The sequence below is a fragment of the Anopheles moucheti genome, chromosome 2 (assembly GCF_943734755.1).
Source record: "Anopheles moucheti chromosome 2, idAnoMoucSN_F20_07, whole genome shotgun sequence".
NCBI classification, from domain to species: Eukaryota; Metazoa; Arthropoda; class Insecta; order Diptera; family Culicidae; genus Anopheles; species Anopheles moucheti.
In genome coordinates, this window is record NC_069140.1 from 69,904,627 (window position 1) to 69,922,177 (window position 17,551).

The 17,551-nt window shown below is 38.2% G+C and overlaps 1 protein-coding gene across 2 annotated transcripts in view; it reads left to right on the forward strand.

Annotated features, from left to right (window-relative positions):
- Positions 1 to 17,551, forward strand: part of LOC128310612 (protein O-mannosyl-transferase Tmtc3) — a 157,395-nt gene that overhangs the window by 80,347 nt on the left and 59,497 nt on the right. For both annotated transcript variants that reach the window (XM_053047298.1, XM_053047296.1), the window contains exon 6: positions 2,629 to 2,728. In XM_053047298.1, the coding sequence (XP_052903258.1) occupies positions 2,629 to 2,728 (100 nt within the window). The remainder of the gene's footprint in view (positions 1 to 2,628; positions 2,729 to 17,551) is intronic.

Genomic DNA, 17,551 nt, shown 5'->3' on the forward strand with positions numbered 1-17,551 from the left:
ATTTATTGCCTCCGAGAATTCATTTGTTAGTACGCTTATGAGGTTTAAAATTGTTACCAATGAAATTCTTACATTGGATGAAAACTGATCAGTTCTGCGCGTTAGTTACGTGAAAATGACAATACGCCATCTTGATTCGCTGCTCTGCGCTTTAGTTGTAAAGAAAGATTATTTCTTTTTTATTAAGAAATTACCATTCAATAGATGCTGAAGAAAGTGAAACAATTTATAATTATTTCTTTTCGCATTTAGCATTGAGCGTAAGAAATATAAAATCCGCATTGTTTGTTTATTTTTATCTCTAAAAGAACATGCTATTGCGATATTGTTTGTGTGAATGAATTATTTCATAACGTAATGAATATGATTTGCAGAATTATGTAACTGATTATCTAACCTCGGGTAAATGAAGTCAAAGAAAGCCAGAAATGGACAGCCTCTTGAGGTTGCTATGCTGATAGAGTAGAAGAAGAAGGCTTTGTTATTCGTAAAGTACACTGCATTTTGACAAAAAGAATGACAAATGGTATCGTTTTTGCGGAACCACAATTTGAGGTAAATTGATATCGAAACCGTACTTTGAACTCAATTCGTTCATCCTTTTTGTTGTGTTCTTGAAAAAAAATGTGTACATTTTTACCATACAGGAAACATGATCTAACCTGGTTCAGACCCGCTAGTAAAATGCTTATTTTTGCCATTTGTCGAGTAGCTTTCATAAGGAAACTATCTAACCCTCTTTTCCCAGGCTTAATTTGGCTTATCTTTTGTATGTAGTACTGACAGCGGATAAGTGGTTTAGAATGTAATTCCGGCCATAATTAATAATCTTTTCTTATTACTAAAATTTGTATTGATTTATATATTTTCATTTGTTTTTTTCCTAATGTTAAGCAATTAATGGTTGTTATTTTAAAGTATTTTAGTCTAAGCGTAATAAAATAAAAATATTTAAAACATACCGTTAATTTATTTTTTTAATGTTTTAAGTGTTGCATGCAGCGTCATATTTACTATTTATTAATATTTATTACTTAGTTCAGGGTCATCGTTTTATTGTATACAAAATAAAAATCATAAAAATCATAATAAAATCGTCACAGGCGATACAAATTTATAATCGTTGCACAAAAATTGCATGCAAAATTCATTTTCAATTAGTTTTTCATTTCTTCATGAATTAATCTCAGCAACAACTCAGATCCATTTTAACAACGTTTTCACACTCTCACATTCTTTTCAAACACACGATCCTCAAAGAACCACCTACATTTAAATCTGTTCCCATTCCGTTTTCTCGAACGCAAAGAAGAAATTTAGATTAGACGATTGCAACTGCGGGAAAATGATATTCCATTGACTCGTACTACCAATCTGAGCAGCTACCGAAATGAAGCAGTTTCACACGTCGCATCAGTGTGCTGCCGGTGAAATTGCGTTTCCCGTGTGGTAAAACCACACAACCCACACCATCGTAAGCGGATAATTCCATCTTAATTGCATCTTCCGTACCGCATTGACTCCACTGCTGGGTGCGGGACATTATGAGACGTTGTTTTCCTCGACGTCCCCGGGGAAGGAAATCCGACACATCTCAAAACCGGATAGAAAGTGCAACGTTTCAGTTCTCGATCTTTCTCCTCCCGTAAGGTGCACTAGCATTTCCATGCATGTGTCGTGCCGTAATCGAAATAACACGCTGTCATGTAATCTTATTATCTGGGGGTTGTTTTATTTTTTTTGCATAAAATGAATTTTGTATTGACACAGAATGAGTACACGTTGTTCCTGTGTGATCGGTAACACACACAGACACTAGCAATGTACGGTGGCTTGCAGACATAAACTTTCAATGGATGTAAATCGGGGATGCTGATTGGATTTTGATGCATTTTCATTATTTAGACTATCTTCTTATCTTTTTACTTTCAATTCTTTATGTACAACACCAATTCGGTGCTTCCGAGAAGCAGATGAATTCAAATCATGAGCTGAAGGAACAAAAAACCAATTTGTTTTAATAGATTTTGGTGAAGAGATTGAAGGCAAGAATTAGTAATATAAATCCGAATTATAAAGTCAAACCTTTTAGAATCTACCTAGCAACAGAACTTCATTTTGTATGGACCTGAAATTTCTTATCAAAAATCGAACTCTATGTTTTAATCACATTTTCCCTTTGTCTACAAATTAAACATCACTCGCGACAAATTATCGCGTGCTTTTGCGTCCGAACGAAGACATTTGTTTCCGCCGACAAAGACATCGTGACTTTTGGAGGCCCCGTGACCTTAATCATTCTTCTACCTAGATTTCTCACGACTCCATGGTCAGCCAGTCAGCCCAGCTCAGCGACCAAACGGCACGATTGCATTAATTGGCCCGATTCCCTTCCGGTCGACGGGACGGTCAACATTGATTTTCCTCCCGCCTGACCCTCGCAACTCTTTCCCGTTTCATACATTTCTCCACCCAAACACTCCCCAAAGGACAGACCGGACGGGAATAATTCTCACCGGTCCCAAGGGCCGTTTCGTTCGCATTTCAGTAAAAATAATTTTCCACCATTATCGTGTGCTGCCGTGCTAACGTTTTTTTTTGTTTCTTTCTTGCTGCGCTCCATTCCAGGTGACCGGTGTTGTCGGACGGGCGGAAACACTCTCGTCGGTGTTTTTCCTGGCAGCATTCATTTTCTACACCAAGGCGACCAGGCGGAAAAAATCCACAGGTACGTATCGCATCGGAGTGCCTGTCGCGAGTGACAGGACCTTTTTTTCCCGCTCTCGCTCTCCCTTTCTCAGCCCCGATAAAAAGGGTGTAATGTTGCACAAACAAGTGTAATCACCTTCGAGGATAACAAGAGTGATAGAAATGGGAGAAGAAATGGTAGGAAAATAACGAACGAACGATTGTACAACCGGTGTGTTATGGTGGCATAGTCCATTTTTTCACAACCACTAGCACCGGTTGCAACTGATGAATGGTTGTTGCTTTGGGTTCTGTAGCAAAAAAACACTATACAACTAACAATGTATTCCACAAATGGTTAGAATGATTACAAAGCGCTGAAAAAAAGCTATTGCAATCACAAAAATAAAATCAAATTAATAGTGTATAACACTATCATGTACATAAGAACAGAAACATGTGATGAAATAATGTCCTTATATGTTCGTTATCATTTAAAGTGAATTGTTTTACATCGGTGCAGATGGCTCGACATTTTTTTTAAATTTCGACAAACAAATCCAATGTTAATTTAATTCTTTAAGTTGTGTATTAATTAATTGTGTATTAAATTTATTTATTTATTCTAATTTTAACTTACAGACTAAGTTAAAAAGTCCTGGTTAAAGTTAAAATATTATATTTATTTAATTTATAATTATAATAATACCGCAAACAACCACAAGCGTGGAAACTAAAACAACATGTTTTAGCCGTACTGCTTTAACCGCATAGAGGGTATAAAGTATGTTATGTTAAAAAAAACAACAGATAATCTAATAACCCCTGTTCATAAATGGACCCTTGATGACGAATAATGGAAAACCCAACATACCCGTCAGCCCATTTATCCTATGCTTCCAATTAGTGAATATAACATACCAGCTGCCAAAATTAAATCACTGATAGCTTTTTATGTTTTGCCCGCACCCGCATTTGTCACAACATGGCTGCTATACTCTCGATGTACTAATGCAATTCACAGCGTGCACATTCGAACCGCGCACAGGAAGGACGTCATCTATGTGTCAAGGATCCACTCAAAATGGCACCTAATATGCGAAATCAATCAATTTAGAATTTGCCCTGTTGTGCTGTCGTTGGTGCTGCTGCTGTTGCTGCTGCACACTAGCACGCTTGATCCAATTTCATACGGACCTTACCCGCGCATGTATCCGTAACGTTCCGTTCGGAACGATTCGTCTACGTACGACCATGTTGGGCGCACAAGCCGGGCACCACATGCACATTATGCAACTGTCCGCTTACCGCCGATTCGAGCAATTTGCTGATTTTACAAGAGCACAGACACAGCACAAAATGTGATTAATTATTGAAAATCCGCTCCCTAATGATTTGCTATTCATCGGCGGAAAATTCATAGGCTGCACGGTTGTAGAATTTTGGGTATATTCAGCTGTGTATCAGGAATGCACCTGTTTGACTTTTGGCGTTTGGAGGGATGTGGAGTGCAAGAAAAAGCACACTTCTACGCCACTAGCTATCCCATCGAATGTTTCAAACTTGTTAGTGAATTAGTGCATCTAAGTTCGTTAATACATCGTTGGCTGTATTTAATATACGTATTAATGTATAGATGCAACAGAAAATCGTTCCATATATCGTGCTCAATTCCTAATTTAATTTACTCTTGCAACAAAATGAGCATGGATTAGGTACGGCCACAGTATACGAATATTCACTTGCGAACATCTTGCTCTTTTTTTAGAACGACCTTTCAATAAAGATTAACGGACGTATGGCTCTTGTCTTTTTTTTTTAAAGAACAATTATTGTTGAATCTATCCATAATAAACCATACTTACAAAGAAAATGAGTGTACTGTCGCAGGTGCTTTGTACTGAATAGGTTTGCTATTACTAAATATTTACTTTATGGATAGAAATTACTTCTGTGGAGATTGGCAAAGATAGGTTAGAATAGACTAACGATTCGGGAGTTGGAAGGACAATTATACAGTGGAAAGTGAAAAGGATCAACTTTCATATTGGACCTGTGTCATGAAACTAAACCTTAAACATTAGTATTAGAGCTAGCTTACATCTACTTAATAATATATCATTAACTTAATCAACCTACCCTATTACCGAAGAAAATAATAACAATATTTACAAGAAAAGATCTCTTATGAGCTCGGAGTTGGATCGTGAGCTGGTATTTTTAAGGCGATCCAAATCAGTACGGATCCTCTCTTGTATTAGCGGTATTTGTGTTAATTTGTGGAGGTCGTGGGTGCTGTATCTAAGAGGTAAGTTTAAGATCATTTTAAGGATCTTGTTTTGTATTCGTTGTAGAATAAGCATATTGGCGGGGGAGCATGTTCCCCATGCATTTGATCCATACAGTATTGCAGACAATATTACTTGTTTGTAGAGAATGATCTTGTTCTCCGTTGTTAGTCCTCCATTCCTTTTGATTAGAGGATTAAGGGTCATCAGTGTCCCAAGGACTTTTGTTTTTATATGGTTGATGTGCTGTTTAAAAGATAATTTGCGATCTATAACTTCGCCAAGATAGCGAACATGGGTGTCCCATATGATCGCATGGCCTTCTAGTTTAATACACTTTACTCTACGCCTGATGGTGGAAAGCCACAAATGTGTTCTACAAGGTATTACAATACCTTGCGTTTTGGCACAGTTAACCACAATTTTCCAGTCGTGGAGGTATTTTACATAGTTGGTTAATGCTCTTTGCAGTCCACCATGTAATTTAACTTCCTGAACCCTAATGACCCTATGGTCAACGGATAATTAATTATTGCTTGATTATTTATCCAAACATTTCAATGTTGGAAAATTACACATGAAAAGTATCGTGACGCGCATAAACAAAAATATTAACCAATCCTTTCCAAGCACCTTGTGCATAGTGTGCGTTAGGTATATAAGGTATAGGATCGTTTCATACGATCTCTTAACAAATTTAAGTGTAAGATAAAAAAGTCTATATGATAACAAATATTTTTACGTGGATTATTGTGTTCAAGCAGAGGTGACGAATCGAGAAGGAAAGATTGATTAGTTTTGATGGAGAACTCTAATCTTTAGCTTATAATTTGAAACACAAAACAATGACCATAAAAATCATATCGTATGCTATTCTTACCGTGTGCATAGACCTCTTCTTTTTACATTTCTTATCTGTAATGCTCGCCATTTTAATTAATTTTACTCAATATAATTTGTTTACCTCCACCAGAAAGTCAACGCATGCTTCAGGACATTCAATGAAATTTTACATTTTAAATGACTTTCCTTACTGACGCAGAGCACGATGGGCCAACCGGGCATTTTTATCGAACGAGCTGGGCCTTTTTATCAAGTGAAGATGGGCTTACATTGCGATTAAACAGTAAACCTGTTCATCAATCGTCTTCCTTCGCTGCTGCAGGGCGCTAAAACCATTAAGGATAAATTTTCACCGTCCCCTCGTATCATAATGTCGCTTTTTTTCATCCGTTACGTTAAAAATGGCCCTCATTTGCAATGTTGGGGAGCAAAACCCTTTTGCTCCATTTGTGAAAAGTGTGTCCCCGCCGGTGTGAAATTCAGCACACAAGCGTACTCGTTCAACTTCTTTCCATTAGCTTACAATATGCGTGGCGGTGGTCAACGGCTTTCTCGGCTGACTCAATCTCTTTGACCCACGTGAACCCCACCCCCTCCACAATGGATTCGATTTATTTTCGAAATTTTGGCCCGAAAAAAAACCAGTCGGGTAGTACCAGTCTGCTTCTCTTTCCAGTCAGAAATAAGGCGCTTTACGTTTCTCTCAGTTCGCGGCTGGTAGGAAAATGTTAAAATTCCTTTCACACCGATGAAATTACAACATTTATCAAGTAAATTACTTGGCTTTTTTCCCTCCGTTTCAAGCTTTGGGGTTTGTGGTATCGTCACGTGGGGAACAGTTGCAGGGACCATTACCACAAACCGGTCGGAAAGATGCTTGTCCGGGTGAGAAATTCCGCCAGGAGGTGTTCCAAAAACTGCGCAAGAAAAGAATCGTACCGTTTGGCACCGGTTGCAATAATAGGGGTACGAAAAGTTTAGCGCCCAAAATTGAAAGAGCATTTGGCACGTTTTTTTTTTGAATGAAAGGTTTGTAGATTTTTCATCCAGATTCGCAGCCGTTGCGTTCGCACGTTGCGCAAGTAGGTGGGAAAAGTGCATCCATCCCCACGCACACAAACCGTCAAACGATGGAATGCAGTAAACTTTTGCGTTTTTTTGGAATAATGTAGCACACGGGTGGTGCAGTAGCATAGAACGTGCTTGCACTGTGTTCGGAGAATAAATCATGGCAGCGGTATGAAAAGGATGAATTTATGTAGGAATAATTTACAAACTTAAACTTTGACGGTTGCAGTTAAATTGCCAATAGTTTCCTTATTTTTCATACCAAAAGAAAGAGATTTTAGCCTCACAGTATTTTCTTATTTAGTTAAGTATTTTAAATGCTACTAAACTCTTGTTATAGACATTACTACACAGTACTAGTATATTATTAATTTAATACTAGTATTTGTTTCAAAAAGTCGCAAAGGTAAAAATAATAATTAGTCTTCTAGTTCGTAAATGATTTACTGCAAATATTACAGTTCAGATTGAAATTAAATTAAGCTTTCAATCAATCTTACCCTTTAAGCACATTTTCTATCGTCAATCTTAAATAAATGTCAACCTCACACAACAAAAACCCGAAAAGTGCTCGAAACGAACAGCAGGGAAAATGCGCATTGCACGCTCGTTGAAACGACAAGCAGCTTGAAATATTTGCACAAAAATTAACCTGCTTCATGGAAAAAGCAAACCATTTCCCCGTCACTGAAGTGCATACTCCACTCATTGCCATTTCTTTCCTGCGAACGATTGCTATGCCAACATGCTCCTGATTCGTATGCAATCGAGGCGATTACACATAAACACGATCCTCGAATACAAACCATTGACGGTGAAATTGGAAAAAGTTTGGAAATTGAAAGGATCTCACTTGTACTATTAGCACGAACCAATGAACCAACAGCACTGGGAAGGTAGTTTGAACGTTCGTACTTCAGAGCGCCGAGATTTGGTGCAAAACCCATCAAAACCCTGCCGTTCAAATCGAGTACGAAATATTTTCCCTTTTCGCCCAGATCGTTAGCTTCGCGGAATTAGATTTATCGAATTCGAGGAAAACAAATTCAGATTTCAAAGAAATAGCAGCGATGTGGTGACTTGGAATACATTTTAATGAAAATTAAGCATCTACTGGGCTGCAGAAATCATTTCGAGTGTTTGAGTAGCACAATTCTGTTAAAAATACTAAATTTTAAAATTTCCTCAATTAGTTGACAGAACGGTTAAAGTAAGTTTTCCCCTTTTTGGATGGAATAAACTACTACCACGGAAACCATCCTGTAGTAGGTGCTCAAAGCAAGTTTTGCAGAACGAAAAACGAACCACTTCACAAAATGCATCAAATGCAAACGTTGCAGTTGACTTTGGATCCGGAGGCTACCCTTACTGCATCCGGTTGCATCATTAAGAGCTGCGGCAATGCGAAGCTGCTCAGTTCCTGTTTCCGGTAGGAGGTGGTCGACTTTTTTTTCTCCGTATTTTGCATCCCTTCTTCTCCACAAGCAACGTTCTCGAGCAACTGAACTTTTGCGGCAAAGAAAGCTCTCATTACAAGGGACGTCGATGCAGTAAACCGAACAAGCAGCAACGCACAACACCGCGCGAGGTGTTGGTCCGTAATGGTGTTAGTGGGTAAAACATTGAAGCTTGAACTGATTGTTGAGAGATTCCGGTGCAGCAGAGTTGCACTGCGACGTGGAAATACTGTTTGCCTTCACGGAGGCGAAACAAAAAAAAAACGGCCATGCCAAGCTTCCTAACGGAGCACAAGCAGCATTTCTACACGAAGAACGTGCATCGTCGTAGCTATTGGAGAGCCGTTCTCCGCTTAGGGAAGGCGTTCTTGAAGTTAACCATAGCGAAAAAAGACCGAACCTTCCGTCGCAATGTATCGGCGGGACCGTACTGAGGGTTTGCGAAACACACGCGTTTCTCTGCGGAGGTTTCGGCACGCTTGCTTTTCTTAGCGGTCCACGTTCACTCTTTAAGCTTCCTGGCTCAGTAACGAAAAGGGAAGTGCCCGAGGGCGTGATTTATTTACGACAAGCTTTCGGAATAGTGAATTTCTTTCAGCAATAAAATGCTTGCAATACTGTTGTGCCTTCAGGGAGAGAATGCAAGCATGGGTGGTACTTATGGATGAGTAATTGAATATTCGTTTTAGCAAACATCATTCAAGAAATTAAGGTAAAAACAGAATCCCTGCAGTTAGATGAATAAAGGTGAATTCTTGTATGGAAATTCTTGAATTCTTGGAACTCATGGCACTTCCTCAATTCGAAGGAGACAAAAGGTGTTGCTGAGTTAGCAAATGGAACAGTTGAAATTCCAATTCCAATCCTACTCAGATTATTGATTTTGATTCAGATTCAGATTTTGAGGGATGAATCTGAATTCCTATTATACAAAGAATCGTGAATCTCTGAAGATCTCTGCATCTATCATTTATTCATAAATGTCTAATCATTAACATTACCTATTGCCACCAATGCCCATTGCCACCATTAACTTGTGTGCTTTATAATGCAACTATTGATTGGTTTGTGACGTGCAAGAAAGAATAAAAAAACCACTCGTTTATAAGATGATATTAGCTTGCATATATTATATTATACTGCAGAGCATCGTTTTAACCATCTGACTATTCTAACGATCGTCATTCCGACCCATTATCATATTTATTGATGCAGAAACTCCTAGTGAAATGGTTCATTAAACGAACATGTAATCGTTGTTTTAAACTTATAAATAGTTTTAACGTCGTGTTTAATTCTATTTGCAATTCTGCAACAATTGTGCAAAAAATAAACATTTGTGTTAGGTTGAGTATATTTTGCAAAATAGTACTTCGTCATAATAAAGAATGTACCGCACTATGTAACAACACACAAATTGTTTTTGTTTTATAAATAATTTGCAACAAAATTGAATTCCAAAACTCCATTCGCAATAAGTGTTGTTTGTCCCCTTGTGCTTTTTTGCAAAGATACAAAGATCCTTTTTTTGCAAAGTACTTTCTTTAAAGACGAATGCCGATAATGGCCAAACTAGCGAATCTGAGATGTTGGGCCAGAATTGTGAGTTTAATTTTCTCCCCTCTGATAAATTTGGTGTTGCTAAATTGTTAAACAATCATTGTCATGTTCTTTGGGGAAGGAGTAACGATTGTTAAAATTTGTATGGTGTAACATATTTAAATTCTTTTAAATATTACCGTATTCGTTTATTCGTATAATTTTTTATGTAGCATAACAATCTAACAAATAATTATAAGCAAGGAATTGTTGTAAAACTTGTCTTTATCAATTTTAACCAGATTGAACGTCATGTTTTCCCTTTCTACCGATAATTTAGGAATCCGTCAACTATTCATTTAACTAAATTACTTATGAAATTGTATGTTACAATAATTCTATCACTATCGATATGCGGATATGCGGACGATCTGAGGCTTTTTCTTCCTGTATGGTGTTCTCGTGGTTGTATTACCCAGCATTTATGTCTTCTCTGACTGGTGTCTATTTAACGACCTGCAAATTTCGGTTCCTAACTTTTCGTCAATATCGTTCCACCGTTCTAACCGTCCCATTGTTTTCAACTATAGTACATCAGGCAAAAAATTGCAGCGCTGCAATGCAATTAAGGACTTAGAAGCTACTCTTGACCGCAAACTTAACTTTCATCTTTACCACAACGGAATCATCGATAAAGCTTACAAAATGTTAGGTATTCTTCGAAGGCAGTCGAAAAAGTTCTCTGACCCACATTATCTCTTCTCTTTACATAAATCATTAGCAAGATCTTACTTGAATTCTGTTCATTCTGGCGCCCGTCGTCTAGTTCGTGGTCTAGTAAAATCGAATCGGTTCAGAAATAGTTTACGCGTCTCATCTTATACTACTACTGAGTAGAGGCAATTTCAATAAACCTGTTCATTCTCTAAGATTCTATAGACCTCTGCGAAACTGACCAAAAAAGACGTGCGTAATGAGTAATGAGTGACATAAATCCTATGACGACTATGACTTCAAGGTTCTGTTTCCCTTAGACTTTTAAGTTAGTTCTATAAGTGATAAGGCCTTGCACTACGGTTTTAAATATACAAAATCCGCGGTGTATTGCGATGATATTGCCTTGATATTATGAAATGCTCTTGGTAACTGCAAATACGTTCGAACACTGTTTTCATCCGCTCCATGATACCTTGCTCTCACCCACTCACAGTATATTCCAAACTACTCCTGTCCCATTGATGGAGGACGGAAGTGAGAAAAAACCACTCGTTTTTAAGATGATAAAAGCCTGCTGCATACACTCGTAAGGCTTGCGACAGATCCAAACCGAAGCGGCAGCTTCCTGATCGGTTGCAGATTGCGTTGCCAATCGGTTACATCGTCCCGTCAGCACCGTGCAACATCGCCCGGAAAGCTTCGGATGACACTGCATCATTCGGTATGTCTCCCGCGCTCGCTCTCTCAATCGATGCGGCACGATGGCAGTGCACAGTAAAGTACGCTAAGTGGATGCACTTAAGACCGATGCGGATATCCATCCGTCCGACCGGGCTAAAGTGAACGAATTGCAACGAGTTTGCGTCATCGATTTCGCTCCGTTTGTCGCACGGAAAGGGTAACATTGTTATTTTTTCCTCCCACAATGATGGACGCCACAGCTAAAAGCAGTTTCTAATGGCGGTCTTTGTCAATTCGATCAACTAAAGGCACAGTGTGCGAAGAGTTTTGCTAAAATAAAAAATAAAATCTAGATGTTAGTAGTAGTTTCGCAAGGAAAATGAATAACCCTTATAAATTGACCTGGAAAAAAACAAACCTTGTGTTAATCAAACTATGTGTGTGGCATACTGGACCAGCGCAATTCCATCGACTCAACATGGTAGCCGCTTGCAACATGGTATTTTCACTTGATGTTTGTTGTTTTTTTATTTTTTTTTTGGAACTATTCTGAATCATGTCCCAAATCAGGTCACGCGAATGCTACTCAGCATTTTGTATCCCCTCTTTGCCAGTGGCCCGAAGTACCATCAACACATCGTAATTGTCACATTTGTCTCGCAGTTTGGTGTGTTTTGTTTGTTTATATTTGCCTGCTTTCTCGGCATCACTGCAGCAAATTTGATCCTTTTCCATCCCCAGCTGACCCATGACGACATCGTGAAACTGAAGCGTTTTTGTTGCATTGGTGCTCGGTGCACTTTTTGTTATTTGTGTCGCAGCTTTCTCCATTTTTTGTTTTTCACGATCATTTCATGCCTTATCTCAACACATTGGAGAGCTGCCCGGGAAGCGATGGAGAATGTTTTTTTATGATATCTGTTTCTGTTTCGTTGGTCAAATTTCTCTTCACTAGTTGTTTTTCCGCAGGGGTCATTTTATCCGTCGTTGCTAACGTATTTCTGGTTTCTCGCTCATGCCTTTATTATAAATCGGTTTGTTTTCTTCACTCGGACGTACACTGCAATAGCTTTTTCACCCAAGGCTAAGCGCTCGTCAAGTCGTAACAATGGAATGGAAGACGGTTTACAATCGTTTGTCTCGTTATGTCGAGCTTTTTTTATTTCCAGACTAACGTCCTTTACTTTTGTCGTGTTGTGTTTTCTATAATATTATATAAAGCTTACAAAAAAAAACATTCTTCGACAAAATAAAATTGTTGGTGTAATATTGCAATAAACGATAATCTATCAAAAAGTTCCTTCAGTTTGCCTCCATTAACTTAAAAGTTGAAAGTTGCTGATTTTCTGACCCGGTGAATTGCAAGTTGGAGGAACAATTTTTCATCTCTTAAACTCGTCATCGTACTCCATCGTGCATCGTACAGACAGTGACAGACGGCACTGGATGTGGAATAGATCGATTCATGGATACTTCCTAGCCATATCCCAGCATCTTCAATTGCCGGTGGTTCTCATTGTTGTACGTTCAGCAGCAAAAAAGCTTCACATTTCCACAGCCAGTGCTCGGTTCTAATGGATGATGATTTCTCTTTTCACGGTGGTGAGCTGAATAAAATTCATTTTGCGTCTTACTCGCTCTACACTCTGCAAATTGTGTTATTGCTTTTAGCGTTCTTGGAAAAGATAGCAACCCATCCATCTGACGACGGTTTGATGACGTGGAAAGGAATCACAAATTGTCACCATTCGTGTGATTATTCCTTTGTTTCTACAGTGAAATACGGAAATGCGTTACACTTTTTGATGAAAATGAAAACATTTTGAATAAGTACAACTATGTAAAACAGATTATCTGACTTGGAGTATCAAAATGCAGCATAAATCCTGTAATAACATAATTAGTAGCTATTAAATACTTTGGCATTACTCTTGTTCAAATAACATATAAATTTCTTCGGTTACTGAATACAGGGTTTAAACACGTACCTTGTTAAACAAACAAACAAACAAATAAAACCCTCCATTTGCCGACCTATTGTCGACCGAGTGAATGAAGGGAATATTACTATTAATTACATGCAAATGCGGGACGGATCAAATGACTGACCACCGAAGCCCGTCGCAGAACAAATTCAACCATGGCTCCATTTTTGTAATTAGCAGCATTATAATTGGGTCATTATATTTGTCCGTACTTTAATTAGTGCTCATCAAACAGACGCGAGTAATCACCCAGCAGCGGTGTGGAGAAAAAGAAGCGGCGCGAATAGAGGGTTGAGTTAAAACACTCTCGGAAAGGTGTTTTTTTTCTTATCTTTTATATTAAACATCCTTCGGTGTGTAGAAAAGGGTTCATTCTTTGTTCAAAAGCTTAACATTTTTTTGTGGCTGGTTTTTTATTGCTTTAGTATTCTTACATGTTTCACTTCCATTCACTATCAAACTAGTACTTTTGTCATTCAAAGTAAAAACGAGTTAAAAATTATGAATTACTGTATAATGCATTGTACTTTATAACAAACGTATAAAATAAAACACAACGTTTGATTTACTTTATAAAGTTGAACGTCTCTGGCCTATCGGTAATCGATCTATTCTATGCCGAAGACGAATAACAGATAAAAAATCAAATTAAGTTCAAATTGCATGGTGGACTGAGTTTGCACATAAAAATAGTTCGTTTTATTTCGCTTCGTGTTTCATTGTTGCAAGTTAAATATGTCATCTTTGTTTGAATTTACGCCAATCGTATCGTTTATTATTGAAGTCTTTATTGCATAACTTTAATCTTTTTTGAAACACGCGGATAGTCTGACATTTGATTTCAAGCTACTCGGATAAACTTATTATGTACATATTATAGTAATAATACTAATTTTAAATTCCTATTTAAAGCTAAAAGACCAAAATTAATAAAGTAGCGCTGTGACTGGATGGGTCGAAATAGCTTGTTAAATTTGCCACCAGGATTGCGAATTCCAATGTACCAAATGTTTTAATTTTTCCTCTTAAATTAATTTGTCTTAATGAAAAACAACCCGTACAATAACTATACGGTCACTCGGTCTCTAAGTGATCTTGAAGATCTAGTGGTAGCTCTAATAAGTCTAAAGCACCAAGCGCCTCCATTTGCATTGGCTCATTATTCAGAATACGAGTGCTTTACTATTGCATTCATGTCCTCAACTAAAGCTAATGCCATTCCATCCTGTCACAAATAATTTTAATCCATGGCTTTACAGTCATAAAAGCATTCACAAGCAACTTCCTCGAAGGAAAACATACTTGAAAATATGTTATGCTTTTGTACGACCGGCACGACGAATTCCGTACCGTTTATTATGCATTCTTGTAACGATATCGTGTCACAAGATTCAGCTACAAAAGTGGAAACGATAACGAAGCATAAACAAATGCACAAATAAACAATACCGCTCCTTCTTGAAGCCTTTGCCATTTAGGGCACCATGGTACAACTGTTACTGCAATGCTTAATCCTTCCGTATCGCTTCCATCCCCATGGATGCTAGAAGAGACAGTGTTCCGCTTTGAAGCGTTTAAATCATACTCTTCGTGTCATGTAACACCGGACGCTGAACTGTTTTTCTCTGAGCAAAATAAATGGGTCTTTACATGTGTGCCGGTATCGTGGCACATTAATCATGAACAAGGCAGAGAAATGTGAGACGAACATGGGAAGTGTCTACAAAGACGATTGATAATTCAAAGCCAAAGCTTTCCTGTAAACGACTGTGGCAGTGGAATAGATGATATTTAGCTTACGGATTGAAATTGGAGACGGAACAGTTTCACGAACGATGTGTGGGTATGAACGATGATATTTTTGTTCAAAATTATAATATTTTCAAGCGAAAAGTTATAATATTTTTGAACTAAAATTTCGAAACAAGCGATACTGCATCATCAGTGTTTATTATTGTAAGCATTGGTCAATTTCCATCACGTCGCTAGGAAAAGTAAATTTAACAGAGTGTCCAACAGTTACAACGCCATACTTAAATTACGTTGTTGTTAATACTATCGAACACGAATGTTCATCCCTCGCAATCTATTGAATACTTTTATTGCGTCCCCTTGTATCGGTTTGTTTATTTTCCCACACAGTGAACTTTTCCGGAATCTGCAATACAATTTGTATCGTTACGAGTATGTTTATTATGCTATGTAAATTCCCGGATTTTGTTCCATTGCATTGGCTGTGCAATCAAATTTCGGTGCGCTGTGCTGTGCGTCATTATAAATTTGCCATCCCCTGTACCGTTGTTTGTTATTCTCTTTTCACGCGAATATGTTGAATTTCGCGTACTGTTTTGTTCATGCTCGTTACATTCGATTACCGTGTGAAGGTGGAAATTTTGGCATTGATTATTTATCAAAACCATTCTGAACTTGGTGGTGGTGCAGGTGCCGCCGGAAGGAATGACGATTCGGATGCTTTTAATAACGGCTACCCAATGTACTTAGTGGCAGCTGGAGGGAATGAATTATTTAATCTCAATTTTGTTTCGTAATATATGATGGAATTCTTCCGCCCACGGTGCGAAATCGGGTCTTTGGCGATGAGCTTTGTCGGACGGTAACAAATGTTCTGCTTCAGCAAACACTGAAACTGAAACTGTGATTATTAAAAGATTGATTTATACGATGAGGTATCACATTTGTAAGTAGACAAACATCTTACTTAGCAATCAGTTTAGTATTCAACAAAACTATACGAGTCAATCCATTTTAAAAGCAGTTATTTAAATTTGGATTTTAACCAATTGCTATATTGCGACACAGCGCATCTAAGTGCGAACACTTGATATGCGGTCTACTAACCTTATTACTTTCGCTAGCTGCTTCTAGTGATATACCACGTGGCCATATTCAAGCTATAAACACATTCTCATCGATAGCAAGGTACAAACATAAACCATATGGAAATGTACCCAAGCAGACGTAGTAGATTAATGTGCAAACATGTTGTCATGCGTTGCCGTAGTCGGAGATGAAAAATGGGTGGATGGATATTTCATTTAATTAAATACCTGCCAGGCACCACTACAGTCGACGGCAGTAACAGTCGAGACCGCTTGTCTATTGGAAACCACTCGTTCTCACCTCGTTTGGCCCACTCTGAACACATTTTGCGAATGCTTGTGTGCGTGAGTGTGTTTGTTTCAGAAAATGTTACCACCGTTGTGCCGAGGTCACTACTCCACTGCATAAACTCGTTTCTTCCCAGAAGTTTTTGGATTCTCATACAACGGGTATAGTGCTGTAGGGCAGATAAGCTTACTCACAGACTCCGAAACCTTCTCATCCAAAGCCTGATGCCTGTCCTTTAGACTGGTATTGTCAACCAAGCGGAAGAGCGGGTTGTCTTTCGTCTTGCCATTCAAATGCTGGTGTTTGCAAATAAATAGCTCGTTCATTGTTGCCGCTTGTTGTGGAGGGTAAGGTAACCGGGCACGCTGTGTTGGTAGAATTAGTAACAACAAAATTCATTCTACCGGTTCGGGGAATCGTTCGAACCCAACCAAAATGGAACCCGTGTAAATTGATAGTAAATGAACCGATAAAGCGTGACGGTGCCTTAACGTAAATATATTCCATTTAGGACTTGGCATACTACAATTCAATAACGTGGGATATGATGAACATTAATATCATTAGGTTTAAGGTTACTACCGCTATTGGCTTATAAAGTATAAGTGTCATACATCTTATATTCCCATGTATTACAAGCATATCCGAATTTTATTTGAAGCATAAGTTTTGGTTAAATGATGGGTTTCAATCATCATACAAACCCCGATGTTTAGCTCAGTTTTGTGTTTTTTAATCCGAGTACAGTTTATTTGAGTAATTTACAACTTGTGTGTCTTGTGCTCCACGTGTTATCCAGAAAACCTACGCTTGCTTCTTTTTTCTGACTTTTCTCACTGACTGATGTCATTCCAAACGTCAGACGGTGGTGACGTCTGGATACTTTAAAAATTTCGTTATGCCCTTTAAGAAGGCATAACGAACACTCGATATATTATCTCTTTTATCAGAACTACCAGTAATTTTCAAAATACCAAAACAAATCTTTTATTAACCATTAACCACAAACATGAGGCCTGACGGTGGAGTATTGATAGTGACACCGGTCTTCACACAACAGGACCAGTAGAAAATCCCATCTGGACCAATCCTTGTTTTATCCTGCTCCCGGCAAATAAAGTCGAAAAAAGCCAGAAGTGGCATGTCTAGAGTACTT